The 18,750-nt window shown below is 40.9% G+C and overlaps 1 protein-coding gene across 5 annotated transcripts in view; it reads left to right on the top strand.

Moving 5' to 3' along the window:
* The window catches only part of tenm2a (teneurin transmembrane protein 2a), a 275,007-nt gene that overhangs the window by 234,608 nt on the left and 21,649 nt on the right, over positions 1-18,750 (top strand). For 3 of the 5 annotated variants that reach the window (XM_026918274.3, XM_034306222.2, XM_026918276.3), the window contains 8 exons: positions 3,653-3,778; positions 6,362-6,567; positions 6,984-7,179; positions 9,206-9,307; positions 13,113-13,307; positions 14,595-14,795; positions 15,934-16,119; positions 17,425-17,448. In XM_026918274.3, coding sequence (XP_026774075.3) covers positions 3,653-3,778; positions 6,362-6,567; positions 6,984-7,179; positions 9,206-9,307; positions 13,113-13,307; positions 14,595-14,795; positions 15,934-16,119; positions 17,425-17,448 — 1,236 coding nt within the window. The remainder of the gene's footprint in view (positions 1-3,652; positions 3,779-6,361; positions 6,568-6,983; positions 7,180-9,205; positions 9,308-13,112; positions 13,308-14,594; positions 14,796-15,933; positions 16,120-17,424; positions 17,449-18,750) is intronic. The other 2 variants (XM_053235492.1, XM_053235491.1) reach the window with 2 other exon arrangements.

Here is an 18,750-nt window from a genome sequence, read left to right as displayed (position 1 = left end):
GCATTGGCTCTCTGTGCTATTATTTTTAGCTCAGACTCAGTGTGGAGTTGGACCCAGGGATCTTCTAGCACATGATTTTCTCTCATCAGCATAGAAACAGACCGCCAACAACAGCACTGGACGCAGGCATATGGGCCTGTTCCACTATTAGCCACCAGCCACCTGGGTGTGTTTGCATTTTTGTGGATACATGATATGGACATAGGGGTCTAACCGGTGATGACAGGTGCAGTTCAATCACAGATGGGCATTTTCTCAGTACTCACTATGCACATATTCCCTCTCTCACATACACACACATATAAACAAAATAATAAACAAACCACCAGCTGTAGCCAGCAGGTTCCTCTGGGTCTCCCTTTTCCTAAAGGATGACTGCCTTCTCCAGGTAGCAGCCCTCTCTGTCATTCCATGTGTATTAAACCACACAATACCAAAACAGCTCTATCTTTCTTTCGCTTTCCACATCGATCTCTCTCTCCCTGACCAGTGTAACCTTGTGGAAAGACTGCCAGATTGCCATCCATCCAGCCAGGCTTTGTCTTTCTGGAACACTCCAGATGCAAACACCTGCCATGGCAATGTCATACGGCAATGCGGCCAAGATAAACACACGCTCACACACTCATGCACGGCATATCCGTTTCTCCCTCTCACATCCTTGATGGCGAGTGTGCTTGGTAAACCGCAGGATTCGGCTCGCAGTCAACACTCGTAAAGTCTCCCATCTGCTGCTGTATCATCTAACACACACATACACACACACACATGCACTATACACACTGAATTATACATGAGGAGTACATAAAATGTGCAAGTTATTCATTTTTAAATAGAATACATTTTATAGTTAAGGCGTGCCGTGTAATACGTTCAGGATCAATTTATCTTAAAATGTTTGTGTGCGTGTGTGTGTGTGTGTGTGTGTGTGTGTGTGTCGGAGGGTGTATGCATTATAGCATGACACAAGGGTGCCTCAAACTATCTTTTCCTTGCTTTCTTTTTCTCGCTTCATCATTTTCACTCACTCCGTATTTTCACCGATCGCCTGTTGCATTCCACAGTGTGGCTTCAACTCAACACTGCCATCTACTGACACTGCAAGGGCACACACACACACACACACACACACACACACACACACACACATACATACATACACATATACACATACACACACACACACACACACACACACACACACAAATATATATAGCTTAGCACAGAGAGCCAAAGTGTCTAAACTGCAGTTAATCCGTCTGTGTCTGATCTCTCTATGCCGCCACGGATGCTGCTCATTGTGTGTTACTGACTCATTTCCTTACTGATTATATAATTTCCATTTAACCTGTATCTTCAGCAGAACAGCAGCATGGAGTGATACAATAAGAGGAGGAAAAAAGAAGGGTGAGAGAAAGAGAGGAAAAGTGCATCAGTGAAATGAGAGATAAAATGAGAGAGAAGTGAGAGGCAAAAAAGCTAGTGCAGTATATCTGCACACTCTCTATGTGTGTCAGCTCTTTCCTTCAGCAGAGAGTGACAGAGAGGGGGGCCCTGTTCTCTCCGAGGCACAGACAGAGGGGAGATGGAATTTGACAAGAGAGAAAATTGATTTTCTGGGATGAGATTTAGGTGTGATAGGCAAGTAGAATGAAGGTGAGCAAAGGGGCGGGAGTCATTAACACACAGCCCGCTATCCACGCCATCACTGCGGGGAAGATGTGTTTGTGAGTGTGTTTGTGTGTGTGTGTGTGTGTGAAAGGAAATGACTAACTGAGCAAATAGGAGGAAAAAGATTCACAAGAAAATAGTTTAATCTTTCACCTTACTCTACTAACCCAGTCACTATAAAACTTGTATGTATTCTGCAGAGATTTGTCAATGGAGACATCATATGTCTCAGCGTGGCAGTGCTGGCAGAGCCTCCCTGCATTTCCATTGGGCATTGTCCATTACATGATATTTATCAGTGAAATGTTCATTATGGTTTCTGTTGTTCATGGTGGTTTCGTTTTTCTTGAGAGTCGTCCGCTTTTTTTTTTTATTGTGAACGGTGTCAACAGTGAGGAAGATAGAGATGCTGAAGGACATTTTCTCAGAAGCAAGTCTGCTTTAATTAAGGAGGAGGAGCTGGTGACAGAAATTCAGACCAAAGACCCACAATCAGCCTGGCGGTGTGTCTACTTTCTGTGGCTCTTTGGTGCATTTTAGGGAAGTTAGCTTTGTCTTTCCGTGTCTTTCTGCTAAAGTTACTTGGCAGCAGTTGAAAGAAGAAGCTGAGGAGATGTGGAGCTGCTGACTGAACTCAGGCCTCAAACAAATCAAATCGCTTCAGAGTGAGTAATGAAGGAAAGGGAAGAAAGAGAAACTGCCTGCTTTTTGCCTGTCGCTTACTGCGTACTCAAAATGGTGTCAGCTCTTACACAAAAAGAGGTGTCTTCAAGTTTCTTGTTATGTGAGGAAGTCTATTTTTATCTCCCGTCTTTCAGATACTTTGTTTCTTTTTAGCTTTGGTTGTTGTTTTGCTCTCTCCCTCTCTCTCTCTCTCTCTCTCTCTCTCTCTCTTGCTGCCTCCCACTGGTCCATGATTTCCTCCACAAAAAAAAGAGTGTTGAGGCATTTTGTGAAAAGTGCCAATTACCGTCTATTTTCCCAACATCTGCAAGCGGAAAATAATACAGAACGGAGAGTCATAATTGTCATTCTCCTTACAAAGACAGAATTGCAAAGATTTCTAAATGGGTGAGGATTAGATGTGTTAGATAGCTTTCATCATTGCCCAAGCCACAGGTGCCAACCTTGGCACCTCAGAAAAAGGGATATTTTCCAAACCTTAGGGTTGTCTTGTCCCAAAAATATAAAAAGAAAGTTTCTTCCTGAATTCTGAATTCTATAAAAAGAGATCTTCCTTAATCCTGTTGACTTAATAGTAACACATTCTTGCTATTTTTGTATAAAATATATAAATGTATAAAAATAAATAAATGTAAAGTAAATGTTGAGTAAAGATATAAAGTGTTTTTTGTTTAGTGGTCAGTCATGGGAATGATTTTGTTGGAAAATATGGAAGATTTTTCAAGAATATACAAAAGCCAGGACTGTGCTGGGAGAATCGAAATAGGTACAGAAATAGTTAGCAATTGCGATTAAGTCTGAACAGAGACTAAAGCACTCCCATTAGTCCCACTAAATGTATAATCAGAAGTTTCTGTCAAGAAGTCATTCAACCATCGCATGTGTTTGTCATCCAGTCTCTGTTGAGATCTGATTCACATCCCTCCAGATATTAATCTCTGCACTTCATGTTGCTTTCTATCTTTCATTTACACCTTCAATCCTTTTGAATGAAATGCTCACCAGAAATATTGGTGTAGAGTAGGCATATCAAACTCACATCCTGGAGGGCATCAGTCCTATAGAGATTTGTGTTTGCCTTCTAACACAGTAAATTCAGACCATGAAAGCTGTGGGAATTAGCTTACGAGTTGAATCAAGTGTGTTAAATGAGGTAGAAAGAAAGCGAAACTCTGCAGTGCTGCAACCCTCCAGGACTGGAGTCTGACACCCCTGGGGTAGGCGTTTTGTCCTCAGTACTGTTTTCACTGACACTTTTCCTTTTCTTTTTGCTCTGTTCTTTCCCTCATACTTGCAGCTTTAAACCTGTTGGGGTTGACCTGGCAGCTGAAGCCCGTGGAAGCTCCCGTGCTGAGCCACGGCTTGGGCACAGCAGGCATGCCTGGCACCAACGATGATACCACAGGGCCCTCTGGAGGCAGAGGTAAGCAACACAGTCTCTGGAGCGACAGGACTGTGGTCCAAACACTCAACGAGGCTGCATTTAGGTGGGAATGAGTGGCACAGAGGTGTACGTGTAAGAGTTTAGAGAGTGAACAGACCAAAGGCCGCCTCACGTTCTGACTAATTTGTAGACTTGGACATCTCTAACAGAGCAGCACATGTCATTTGGTTAATGATTTCTGTTCTCTCACACTATAATGACCCGCACAATATTTCGGCGAAGCTGCTGAGGAAGCTCTTTTTTTCTGTCTCTCTCTCTAGCCTTCTCACTGCCTCTCTCGGCCACTCTTTCTCACACACAAAGCCGCATACTCTTTCATCTTTCATCTGCACGTCTCCTTGGATATTTAATTCCTTTAGCTGCAGCTCTGGTACTTCTGCAGAAGAACAGAAATGTTTTGGTACAGTATGCTTGAGATAATCCCACACTGTTCACACAGGTTCAAAATCTCTTTCAAGTCTCTTATAAAATATCTCCAGATCTTGACAGACATCACACATTGAAGAGTATAGTGATGCTCTAGCATTTAGTCAAACACTCACTCACCCTGAGCTCTGCAATTGCACCCCAGTCTTGCAGCCTCTCTCTCGCAGTTCACACACTCACACACACTTTCTGTCACAATACATTCCCTCTTACCCGCAAAGACAGCTGAACAGTTTCCCCAATCATAATCTTCAAGCGCTTAACTTCATGGCAGTGTCGAGCACAAATCTCTCTCTCTTTCCCCCCTCTATTCAGTTTTGCATTCATTCTCCCTCTCCGCACACTGCTATCCGAGTGAGTGTGTGATGAGTTGGAAGTGCTCTCCTCTCTGATTAAAGTGTGGGCTGGAAAAAATGCACTCCATTTCAAGAGCTTCAAATCTCCACCTTTCAACATGGTTGCATCAGGCCTACTCTCACCTGCACATGTGCACTTTATGAATATGCATTTCAGGCATTTCTTATTTCTCTGTTTTCTGATTGATCTCGGCTGTTTAACGATGCTTTTGTTCTCCTCTATGCCGTATTTTTAATCTGTGTTTCTCTGCTTTGCTGTATTTCTCTATTACTGTGGCTTTTCATGTTTCTCTTTGTTCAGGGTAATCAGTGTTGTATGCTTTTTTAATTTTTTCTAGCTAACTTTTATGTCTGCTCTAAGATAACTCTTATATGTTATTTGACTGTGCCCTAACTAACGAATACTTTCCTAGGAAATAGAGCCGGACTATTGTTTCAGTGCAGTGCCACCAAGCTATCCCTGAGGAGTCTCCTTCCCGACCCAACTCTTTTTTTTTCCTCCCGCCGTTGCTCCATTTCTCGCCCTGCTCTCCGCTGCCCTGTATTAATGAGCAGTGGCTCACTCCACTCTGGTGATAGCCACTTTTTCCTGATTGTGTTTTCATTGTTCTTTATTCCTTTGCCATTTTTCACAGCTTTACTCTGTCAGGCCAGTGGTCTCCTGCGTCGAACTGACCTGATTACAGCAGGACTGTGTGTGTGCGTGTATGTGTGTGTGTTCTCCCTCACACAAAAGCAAAAGAGAGAATAAGAGTCTGCTGCATCCATTTACACTCAACCATCACTGGAAGCAACAAAAAGTGATAGACTGAGTGTATGTGTGTGTATGTGAGAGAGAGAGAGAGAGAGAGAGAGAGAGAGAGAGAGAGAGAAAGAGAGAGAGTGTTTTCCATTAAATCAGAAGTGGATAACAGCATGTGTCATTAGGAGGGTAAACAGGGACTGTGTTTTGTTGACATGCGCTACAGGCCTCAGGCTGGAGAATATACACGCTCTTATCATGTTGGAGCTCTCTTTAAACTTTGATGAAGTCTCGGAGGAGATGGACAAGAGTGAGAGAGACTGAGTGACAGATACTGTAGCTGCAAGAGTGTGTCATTTCCTATTTCCTACTTTTCCTGTCTGGAGCTGCTATCAGAGGAAGGGGTAATGTAGAAGCCTAATTCACATATTCCCTATGGATTCATCAAAAACCGATACATTTCTTGGCTTTCTTTATCTTGCAGATGTGATGAAACAAATGATCTCCTCTTAGTTGTACCATATTGACTTCAAACATATCCTTCAGCCTATAATGAAAGTTTGAAATGTGCTATGACGAAGTTGTAGATCAGTAAATGTGGTACTATCTAAAGTATCTTGGTGCATTACAGTTTCTGCCCCGGTTTTCTTTCAGTGTAGACATTTCCTATAAGCTGAAGATACTGCATGCATGATACATCCCTGATCTTCTGTACAATAGAACATGGAATATTTTATGCTTAATTAAAAAAGAACAAGTTGCAAAGCATGCAATATTTAACGTATGTGCATTATCACTTTAAATAAAATATAAACCCCTTCCTTTCTTTTTCTTCAACTCTCTAACAGTTCACTTACTTTTTGTTTTCACTGTACATCCAGCAGTAGGAGGAAGCGCTTTCTTTTTCATCCATTTTGAATCAGATCTGAGGCTAAGATTGCTTTATTTCTGAGACATATAGAGGATGCTTTCTTTGTTATTCTCTATTCTCCTCCCATAAGAGAGAGGTTAATTTTTCCACATTTCTGTCTATCTTAGGGCCTGGTGCGTTTCGAAACAGCAGCATAGATACAGGAAATCTGGAGGTAGGCAGGCGGGTGACCCAGGAGGTGCCACCAGGTGTCTTCTGGAGATCCCTGCTCCATCTCAGCCAGCCCCAGTTTCTCAAATTCAACATTTCCCTGGGAAAAGATGCACTTTTTGGGGTGTATATCCGCAAAGGCCTGCCCCCATCTCATGCACAGGTAATTTTATGTAGTGTACTGCCTGCAGTGTGTTAAACAGTGAGAATCCTCATCGTTTGAGCATCACTGCTTTTTCTGTGATTTTGTATATGGATCAGTTTTCATACAGGTGATACATAGGTGGTATGTAGGTTTGTGTGTGTGTGTGTGTGTGTGTGTGTGTTTTATCTGGCTCAGGTAGGTCACACTATAGCCAGTCATAGTGTCTCATTTATAAAAAGATGACAAGGACAGGAAGATTCTTTAATTATGTAGTCTGTGTCCAGGTTACACACAGGGATCAGTGTTTTTATTAACTTCTGTAAATGATCAGTTAGCACTGGTATACAGCACTGGTATATACCCATAGATGCCAAATTTTTTTGTTATTGACACTCACCATCTCTCTCTCTCTGTCTCTCTCTCTCTCTCTGTAGTATGACTATATGGAGTGCTTAGATGGGAAGGAGAAATGGAGTGTGGTGGAGTCTCCTCGAGAGCGACGCAGCATCCAGACGGTGGTTCTGAACGAAGCCGTGTTTGTGCAGTATCTGGATCCAGGCACATGGCACCTGGCCTTTTACAATGATGGCAAGGAGAAAGAGTCTGTGTCCTTCAGCACGGCTATATTAGGTCAGCCAGCCTCCCGCACTCACATCCACTCACGCACTCACTCACTCACTCACTCACTCTCTATGCCTTTATCTCCCACTGGCCAATAAATTCACTCAGAGTTGTTTTCCACTTCCATTTGGAGAGAGCAGAGAGGTTTGAAGAGTGGTACAGGAAAAGCAAAGAGGTAGAGGGTTGGTGCCTCTCTGATTTTTCTACCCTTCTCACAGGAGTTTAAGACTACAGTGATTGGCAGAGATTGGAAGGTCCAATACAACTGTCAACTGAGAACACAGCTGTTTGGGTTTAGCAATATTGAATAAGGAATTATTTTCCAATAACAGCATGTCCCAGGTGTATTATTCCTTTTATACCACAGTAATTTGACAATGATTACATTTTTACCAGTTAAAGAATGATACATCATACATTGTATTTGTTTATAGTTAAATTTCAATTTTGTGGAATGTCTACAAGTTAGTTCCTGTTATCATTTACGTCAGTGGTTCTGAAAGTGAAGGGCCCCAAGGGGTCTGTGAAGCATAGCCAAATAGCCAGGGTGATTTTTTATGGGGTTTCGTTTCTTTTCTTTCTTTTTTTTCCTTTGGAAATTACAATCCAACTTCAGCAAACCTATTATGTTTATTATTGAGTTATTATTATTATTTAATCCAAAAATGAAAAACAGGTGGGTCTATGAACATCTGTACATGGAATTTATTTGTTTCATTTATTTCCCTGTTTCAAAAAGTTTTAAAAGCCCTGACTTACATTGTAGCAGCTAGAAGCAGTCGTTCTCTCATCAGCCTCTCTTTTTTCTCTCTCTTGTAAACAAAAGTTATTAAGCTAATAAGATACAAACAATGTTGTTTGTTAAATGTTAACGTGAAGCCTTCTGTCCTGAATTTAAAACAAGCTTTACCTCTGACTGTAACAAAGCTCTGACACTAGACACTCCTTTCAAAAATACAAAGGAAACATCTTCTCACAGAAAACTTCATCATATTAAAAAAATAATAAAAAATCCATGTGAGTGGAGCATCTGCCATTCAAATCACTGTGTAATAAAATATTGTTATATGTATGGATAAACAGAGTAAATGTCAGAGATCACCCCTCAGGATTAAAGAGAAGTCACAACAAGAGATGTGATAAGGTAGATGGAGAAGCATCTTAAACAACAGATGTATTGAATGACTTGTGTTTTGAGTGCAGTCTTGGCATAAGGAACATGCCTCTAATGCCTTTTTCATCATTAATACCAAGATACTGTAAAGCATTTAAATAAATTAAATACTTCACAGCCTTTTAACTTTGAGTGAGACACACACCTTGCACATACAGAAATATTATTCACACATGAATAGATAACTGTAATAAGTGATATCACACCAATTAACATTATGCACATCAGTTGTGCTGCTGAACATGGCTAATTAAATGCTTTGAGGTTTGAATTGGTTGTAACAATAATGATGCAGGGCTCTGGGGAGAGAGAGAGAAAGAGAGAGAGAGAGAGAGAGAGACAAGAAGAGAAGAGAATGATTCAAGCCAATGTTTAGCCCAGGGCTCTTTGCTTATTTGACCCTTGGGGTGCAAGAGCATAGACACCTGCTGGCAGTGGCTTAAAATGATATTTGAGACACACTAAAGAAATCAGTCATCAAATCACCTTCATAGTAAGTGTACATAGCCTAAAGGATAGACTTACACATGAAATGTTTCTTATTGTTCAGTCCACCCCACCAAGATTCATCAGAACCTGATGGAATATTGTCAATGTCATGAATTTTCAAGAATGCTCACTTAACAAAGAGGGCTTTGCCAAGGACTCAGCTGGAGTTGCAGTTGCACATATATGACCTTGGAACATGAAATTATAAAAAGAGTTTTCATCTATTTTAGGATTGTGAAAGACGAGGTAGAGATGAAGGGTTGGAAAGATGAACAAGAATAGGATAAGTGTAATAGGCACTTCCTATCAAGGTTTCAGTCATCTTTCCTGTTATAACCGCCATTTCTCAGACAAGTGTCCTCCCTTTCACAGACTCAGTGCAAGAGTGCCCGAGGAATTGCCATGGAAACGGCGAATGTGTGTCAGGAGTGTGTCACTGCTTCCCCGGCTTCCATGGCATGGACTGCTCGAAAGGTAGGACACCTTCCAATTTACGTGCTGACCTCTGTCATAAGTGTACACATGGAGACTGGCAGGGGAAAGATTACAGTCCCCTGGTACATGCTAGAGTCAAAGAAGAAACAAGGTTATGTACAGAGGAAATAGTGTGTTCAGTGGTTTTATAAGAGGCTGGGATAACAAAGTCAAGAGCAAGACAGTGAAAAGGAAAAAACATGAGGAAAAAAAGGAGATGAGACATAAAGTAGAACATAACATTGATAATCATAAAAGGGAAAACGAAGTGTGCATTTGTTTTGTTTATTTGGACTATAAATAAGAGTGGGAGACCTTGTTGAAACATCTCTTATATTAAAACACCTTCGGCGTGAGGAAATTACGGGGAGTTGTACTTCTTCCATGGGTGTTATTATTTGGAGTTATCAACATTGGTATGATGTAAATGTAAAGTTTTTTGATATCTTTTTCTTTCCTAAGGGTTTAATTTAACAAACTGCAGTTGCGTGTCCAGAGCTTAGGTGTTCAATATTTTTTGTTTGTACGTTTTGGCATCAAAATCATATCAAAATATTTTCTGATTATATTCTGGCAATGATACATGATATAGTAAAGCTTTAAACCAGCAAAATGAGCACACATTGCATCAACGATCAAATCTATACACAGCTGGTAACAACTGCATTGACATAAACAATTACCTTCATCTGGGGAAAATTGTCAGCATGGTGGTGCAGCGGGTAGCATTGCTGCCTCACAGCTCTAGGGTTCTCCGTTTGATCCTGATCTCGTGTTACTATCTGTACAGAGTTTTGCATGTTCTCTCCACATCTGTGTGGGTTTCCTCCCACCTCTCAAAAACATGCCAGTAGGTGGATTTGAGACTCTAAATTGTGTGTGTGTGTGTGTGTGTGTGTGTGCATGGGGTCCTGTGCTGGATTGGTGTCCTGTTCATAGTGTATTCTTGCCTCATCCCAATCATAGCTATAAACATGCAGCGCCAGTAAACATCAGGGATTGGAATGATCATGGAACATCAGCAGGGCAGCAACAGGGGTTAGTAGCATAACCCACATCCATCAAATAGATAAAATGTATCTAGGGGCTGCCTATCAGAAAGATAAATAGAGGTTGCCATTTACATTTACCAAAAATGCCAGAACGTTGAACCCCCATGCACTCCTGCCTAATCTAGCCCCTGACCTTAGAGGCTTTTAATTCACCATATGTCCCAGGGATTGTTATTCTCACTGCCCCATCCCTTGCAACCCTTGGAACTTCCTGAGTAGCACTGTGAGTGTGTGTGTATGTATGTGTGTGTGTCTGTGTCTTAAAGTCTTACTAGATAATATCTCTGCTGTGCTTTCACAAAATTAGTGTATTGACACAGGCTGCTCAAAGTAATAACCACATCCCAATTCATCTAAAGTGTTAAAAACAGTTCTTGTATTCACACATCTCTCTCTCTCTGGGTCTGTGTGTGTGTTGGGGGGAGGGTATGGTTGCGCACGCAGGCGTCTCTAAGGCATTGCGATGATGGATGTGAGTTCATGCAAGCCAATATCTCCCATTGTTCACCTGGGAGCCTTGTGATTAATAGTTTAGTTACCTCACTGTTAGATTACATTTTGTTTCATTACAGTTTTCTTCATCTTAAGCCTTCTGCCATCTTCTCCTCCTTTGTAAGCTCTGACCTCCCTTCTCCTCTCACTGCATAGCTACACATCTATTTATCTCTATTTCTCTTCTTTCATCTCCATCTATGCTGATTTGCATGTGTGTGTGTGTGTGTGTGTGTGCTGAAAACATTAGATGCTATCAGATTCCTCTTTAACCTTGGATGCTCTAATAAAAGGTGGAGATTACACCAGCGAGAGATGCACAGATCTAAGGCAGGGTTATGGGTGATGTAGTTGGGGGACATTGCTGAGGGTGAATCTGCCATAGTCAGCTGTTGTCAAATGCAACTGGGGAACATGTTTGAGCAGCATCCATTAAAGTAAATTGCAAATGTATCACCAGAGGCAACCATCTCAACCCCACAGCTTGTAACAGCCTGGTGAACTACTGCACTGTGCATTGTGTGTGTGTGTGCTGTCGTCAGGGGTGTTTGAAAGGAAGGAGTTCACTCTTTATGGTTGCAGACTTATAAATGAGACAAAAACCAATGAGCACATCTGTTCTCACATCCCTACACTCATCCATCACAACTCATTAATGAGCACACACTGACACACATAGTGAGAGACTTGTATTCACTTACATACACACTATTCACAAGTCCCAACCAATTATAGTCATCCACACACAACAGCAGTGTGCTTCATATTGCCTTATCAAATTTTGTCTGTTAACAAGAGATTATTCTGATTTCAAAAATTATAGTGCAAACTTTATTGGTACAGTTCTTTAAACCCATTGTTCTCACAGCTGTGACATGCAGTGAGATGAGGCAGGATGCAAGAGCATATACTCAATGTGTGTTTTATTTGGCCATATATCTTATATATCCTACATATCATCATCAAGGTCATCATCAAGGTCAAAGAACAGACAGGCAGAAACAAACTGGGATAATCCAAGGAAACAGGAGCAAGTCATAACCAGGAAACACGGAAGAGGCGGAGACAAGACTGAATCAAAACAAAATGCACATTTATCACATGACGTAAACAAAACCATATGACTATAAACAAAATATGACAGGAACTAAATACAAAACACAGAAGCAGCGCTATTTGTGCTGGGAGCCACAATGGAATTCATGACAAAAGTGGGGTCCATGATGTATAGCCTTATGTATTTGTTTGTTTTTTAGTTTGTGTTTCAAGTATATAAGTGGTCGATTATAGTTGATTTAGTTATTATTTAGCTGTTGTTATCATTATAAACCTAACTGACTGCTAACTATAATTAAATGTATTTTATCTAAAGCCCAATAATTTACAAATATGTATAAATAATGTCAGCTTGAATCAAATTGCAAGAACTAGTAAAAATGCAGTTATTATGATATAAAAGGTTTCAAATCGATATTATATCACAACCTACTGGTTTCTGTTTTATGGGTGAAAAGTTCAGCAATAAAAAAGCCCCAGTGGCGCCAATAAGTAATTATGGTTGTACATTTTTTGTCTAATGTACTTAATAATTTAAGAGGGGAAATTAAAATAAAGGCAGCACAGCTACAGGGTCCACAGTTACTGTCTATGCACAGTTTCTGTGCATGTTCTCAGGGTACACCAGGTTCCTTCCAAAGACGTGCTGCTAGGTGAACTGGCTACGCTAAATTGTCCCTGGGTGTGAATGAGTGTATGAGTGAGTGTGTTTATGTGTCCCCTGCAGGGTGTATTCCCACCTCACACTCAGTGCTCCTGGAATCTGCTGTGACCCTGACCAGGATAATCGGTTACTGAAGATAATTATGAAGATGAATGAAGTAAAATAAATCTGTGCCACAATCATACGCGGATCCATAAAAAAATGTGTTGGAATGGTTCCCTGCTGTTCTTCTGCTGTCATGTATGCAGATTGTGCATGCCCATTATTTCTTTGTTCCTCATATTCTCTGTTCCTACAACGCTGTAATCACAGGCACATGTAATCCGCAATCAAGTCTTTTTCTCCATCTGTCATCAGTGGAGTCTGTGAGCTCTTTGTAAACTGCTTACACAAACTTGAGGTCTAGTTTATTGTGATTTTTTTATATTTATTGTGTCTCAGTGATTTACTAACATACCTGTCTGAGAGAATACTATAGATCCATCATGTGTCAGTGAATTCTCTCTCTCTCTCTCTCTCTCTCTCTCTCACTCTCTCACAGCTGCATGTCCAGTGCTCTGCAGTGGTAATGGACAGTATGATAAAGGCTCATGTACGTGCTACAGTGGATGGAAGGGGCCAGAGTGTGACATTCCTATAAATCAATGCATTGATCCTCAGTGTGGTGGCCATGGAACCTGCAAGGAGGGCACCTGTGTCTGTTCACTGGGTTACAAGGGAGAGAACTGTGCTGAAGGTGTGTGTGTGTGTGTGTGTGTGTGTGTTTTCTTAAGTAGTACAATTTTTCACTAGGGTTCAAAAATCCAGAGACTGAATCTCTCAATTTTTCACTGGTGTTCAAAAATCCAGACTTTAAACATTGATTTAGTGTTCCCATAAGCATTTCTGTGTTGATCGGCATGTATGTTCATGCCATCAAATATCTTTGCAAGAATACCTGGACCATTAGCCTCAAAGCAGCTCCAAGGCATCAATGATTATTTTATATAAACACTTATTCTATAAGTGTGCAACTTAGTTTTGACACAAAACACTATTAATTAAAAAAAAAATTCTCATGAGAATGATATTTGTTGAATGGATAGGTGAGAGATGAGTTGTATGTTTTTCACTCAGACAAGGAAATTGTTACATAGAGAGAGAGAGGGTTACATACAAAAATAGGTGAAGGTAAGAGGAAATATTGGGTTGAGAGGAGGGCAGGCACATCATCTTGTGGACAGAAAGTGAGAGCACATCAGCAATGAAAAGAGCTGGAGTTTGTTTCGAGTACAAGGTTGGCACTTATTCCTTTTTTTTTTTTACAGCACATTTTTCTCTCTCTTTCTTCCCTCATGTCAGATTTTCATCACAGTATAGTTGCTCAGACAATTTATCTGGAGTAGCAGAAGCACAAAAATCAATAAACGCGATGCACCATTTCTGCGGCCTAAAAAGAACAGCCTTCCACAAACGACTTTATGGTATGAAAGTGAAGGTTGAGACGGTGTTGTACAGAGAGGAGGTGATACCCCCAAAATGGGGCTAGGGGCAGCCAATTTGTCAAATAGCTTTCACACTGTTTAAGTAGTCTGATCACCTTGGCAACTTAGCAGTCAATGTCAGTTTCTCTTGAACAGCTCAAGCTAGTGTGCAAAGAGCGGGCTAGACAATTCAGAAAGACTAGAGAAGGAGATAGATTGGGGAGGGAGAGAGGGGGAGATGGGAAAAGCATTTGAGAGGAAAGACTCATTCACAGACCTACAGTGTGGAGGATATCGATTTTTCATGCTCAAATGAAAGGTTTTGTGTGTGTGTATGTTATTGTCACAAACCCCTCAGACTCAAGTCCACTGGCTATCTCATGTGCCTGTTAGATTTTCACTTACATTCTTCAAATGTAATCTACTATTAGTGCATTCAGTTCATCTATTAGACTCATTTATAGTATTTCCTAAATCAATCCTCTTTTAATGTTGATGAGGTCTAATGGTTTATTCTCTTTTACAACATTAGCACTCTGTGTGGTGTGTTTTGTGTGCAGTGGACTGCCTGGACCCTTCCTGCTCGAATAATGGTATCTGTGTGAGTGGTGAGTGCCACTGTAAGCCAGGCTGGGGAGGAACACACTGTGAGCTGCCCAGAGCCCAGTGCCCTGATCAGTGTCACGGTCATGGTGCCTTCATTCCTGACACGGGCCTATGTAGCTGCGACCCTAACTGGATGGGCCCAGACTGCTCCATTGGTCAGTACCACCTCACTGCTTTTGCAGGTTTTTGCATTTAAATGAGGTGTCAATAATATATGAGCCACCTTTGATGTTAGTTTGTTACTAGGCTTACACATTTTATCTCAAATTTAGGGTTATTTCAATGTTAGGACTGCAATTGTGAATAGTAATACTTACTTATATAGCACTTTTTAATGAACCTTACAAAGTGATGTACAGAGCAATTAAAACACAGTGAAATATACAGAGGAGATAAGCTGAAGAATAATGCATTTGCTTTTTAAAAACGATAAGAGAGTCAACAGCATGCAAAAAAAAAAAACAGCACGGAGGGAATTTCAGAGGTAACTAAAATCTGAATGTTCCCTTTTCTTTTCTGGAATGATCTATAAATTGCTTATGCCCAACCTGTTGATCTACCTGAAGCAAACAGTGTACATAATATTCAATTGACTAAGGTAGAATAGCTTTCAAAATTAATACCAGACTCATATATCAATTCTTAAATCAGGATATGGTTAGCCAACAAAGGGATTTAAAAGCTTGTGTAATGTGATCCCTCATTCTCAAGCATGCGAGGATTCTGGCTGAAGCATTGTGAACATTTGACTTAGGAGCAGAATTATTGGGCAGGTCAGAAACTGGTAGGTCAAACTTGTACTGGATAATGTGATCAAACAAGAAGCTGATCGTCTTGTAGGCATTTGGTGCTAAATACAAATAGTTAATTCTCCTAGTTTGGGGCAGCATATTTAGATTATGAAATAAGGGATCCATGATTTAGCCTTGTGGGACTCTGCAGGATGTTGCATAGATCTTAAAATACCCAGTCGGACATAGTATTCACAGCAATTAATTAGGATCTGAATCAGAAAGGCTAACCAAGTTCTGCAGTGAGACATAATAACTCGTGATCAACTTTATCACGTCATTAAATTGTTGAGATATTTAGCTGGATGCCTCCTTCTAAAAAATTCTGGAAAAAAATGGAGCTGCTATTTAATTTGTAGACATTGAGAGGCCTGATAATAGCTGTTGAAACTACATGGACATAGGAACAAGACATCATCTGATAATGCTTTAAAGTGTGGTTGTTCAAATTATCTTACGTTTAAAAATATACATATAATATGTCTCCTGCATGTGTCTACAGAGGTGTGCTCAGTGGACTGCGGGACTCACGGCGTGTGTATGGGTGGCTCATGCCGCTGTGAAGAAGGCTGGACAGGGGAGGCATGTGATCAGCGTGTGTGCAGTCCCCTGTGTGTAAAGCATGGCACCTGCAAAGACGGCAAGTGCGAGTGTCACCAGGGATGGAATGGAGAACACTGCACCATCGGTAGGTACATGGCCAGAGCTTCCCTCTTTCCATTTATACACACATCCACTCTCAGTAGACACTCTGCCTGTCTTGACACATTCATTCAAAGCAACAGAGCATTGGGAGGGACAAAGTCCTTCTTTAGTACAAAAGAAACACAGTGATCAGCTACAACAATGTTTTATAGTCATAAGAACTCCAATCTTTGCACTTGTCTGATGCAGCCCATCATCTCAAGAGCAAGCACTTTGTGGTCTGAATAAAGGGTGCCAGAGCGTGCAAAACAGAAATAGTTTCCCTAGATCTGAAATTGAAAACCACTGGTTCAAAGTGGTACACTGGGTTTTCTGACTGATAGGAGAAGCTGGAGTAGAAGTCTTTAACTTTATCTTATATATGATGAGAACTGTAGGACATGTAGGAATAGGACTCTAATAAAATTAAAAGGAATAATACAATAATAAAGTCCAATTACACAGTCCAATTTGAGACTTACAAAGAAAACCTACATAATAAGAACAGAGTGTCTGAGTTTCAAAGTGGAAGATATACAGAATGTTGAGGGGAGTTTGCTTTAGGCCATTTTATTGTCAATAAGGAGACATAATCCAAAGTCAGCAGTTGTATTTACAAGAGTATTTGATCAAGTCTATTTGAAAGTTTGGACTTGGGGTAAAACAGTTGAAGGAAAAAAAAAGGGTTATAGTGGATCGGAGGAATTGGGGAGGTTTCGAACTGTGTTTTGTTTGAATGAGAGAAAAATTTGCTCTCACATGCCAAACAATACAGACAGGTATGTTGACTCACATAATAGAACAGCAAGTGAAAGCTCCAGATGTCTTCCCCTGAAAACTATCACACCTTTAGCTTGCCACTGACTTCTCTCTCATAAAAATAGACATAAAAAATCGATGAGCATGAGCATGTCTTTCTGTCAGTGTCTGGAAGTCTCAGTGTGAGTTTACGTTTGTATGTGAGTGCGTATGTGTGCATACATGTCTGAGCCAGAGAGAGAGAGAGAGTCTGTCACTTGCAGGATGACACAAGTGTCTCAAACGAAGTCTTACCTGTCTGAACATCTCTTGATTTTAGTTCATTCCCCCCTACAGTTTTACAGAGAGCTTGTCTGGCTATTGTCATCATATCCCCTCTGAAATAGTCAGCCATCAAGTTCCATATATGGTCCCTTAAACCCTTTTCAAAGCCAAGCGGCATCGCTTCAGAAATCTCTCATATATACCAAAATAACTGCATGTATGCATGTCTCCTGCCTCTCACTTCGCCCTCTTGTTCCCCCCTCTTTGCGTGCTCTCTCTATTGCAGACTATTGGGATGAGACTAAAGAAGGTATTGTACCTCGTCCGCACTATGTCCTAGTGCTAGCTGCACCGTGGCACTGGCCGCAAGCACTTCTCCTGACAGCTTGGCTGTGTAGAGACTGTGTGCTTCCCACAGTGTGTCCTGTAGACTAGATTTTGGTGGTGTACAGTAGAGCGCCTAGCTGTGTAGAGCAGGTGTGTGTGTTTCTTCACGTCCGTGTTTTCTTGTACCAGATTATTATAAACATGAAGGTTATAAAGCCTCAGATCATTCTCTATCTTTCTGTGATGTGTAATATTTTCTAATGCAAATGGATTTAAGCTTTTAGATAATAGAAGCTTCAGATGCCTCTAAAATAACCACTGGTGAATTTCCAGTGGTCCAGTACATCATCAATGGTGGTGTAAGCCAGGTTTCCAGGATTCATATCCAGGTTTCCAGGATTCATATCTGTCTCCACATGGTACCCATCACAAAGACAAAGTGCAATGAAAGGACTCAGCGGTCACTGAGAGTTCATCTCTGGCAGAGTAATAGAAATCAAACATGATGTGTCTCTTCAGGATCCATCTACTCTTAGCAGACTGTGTGAGCCTGCTATAGTGTTCTCCCATAAAAAAAAAAAAAAAACATGGGAGGACAAGTCTTTTTTTTTCCTATTTGCCCTACAGACTAGAGCTCAAACAAAAAGAGCTGAATTAGAGAAAACAAACGAAGGTGGGGCTGGAACATGTGCACCAGATTTGCAAAGGCTGAAATTGGTGGACTATAGCTGAGGTTAAAGGCACCAGGGAAAGCACAGTTCCTGAGGTAATTGTTGAATTTCATGAGCCAATGGTGCAGAGTTTTGAGGGCAGGGAGATGGTGCAGAATTTTTCTGTAATATTTTTGCTCGCAGGGCACAGGGCCATAGCAAGACATTGTAATGACTTTGTCTCAGTGTCTACTAATGGAGGGATTGGAGTGTGCTGCACTCCAACAGTGTGTAAGAAGTAACTATGTGGTACAGGATGGACCTTCAGTAATCACCCCATTACGATGCATCGGTGGGGCCTTTAACATTTAAATTAGAGAAAGGAGAAAACCCAGTGCTGAATTCCTCCTGGTATATTCTTCCAAAATAACATGCATTATCATTTAGTTGTAATATATTGAAATAAAAGCATATACCTAATGCAAAATTAATTAAAAGAATGGGAAGAGGAAAAGACTGATTGCAGAAACTTGTTCAGTGTGCACATTAACTTTACATGCTGGTGCACTCCTGGTGAACGTGGTTTACACTTGATCAAATGCATGACTGGACCACATGTGTAAGCCATGGTCACT

Source organism: Pangasianodon hypophthalmus, chromosome 7, assembly GCF_027358585.1.
Source record: "Pangasianodon hypophthalmus isolate fPanHyp1 chromosome 7, fPanHyp1.pri, whole genome shotgun sequence".
NCBI lineage: Eukaryota > Metazoa > Chordata > Actinopteri > Siluriformes > Pangasiidae > Pangasianodon > Pangasianodon hypophthalmus.
The sequence above is the reverse complement of the archived record's forward strand: the minus strand, read 5'-3'. Positions and strand labels throughout refer to the sequence as shown.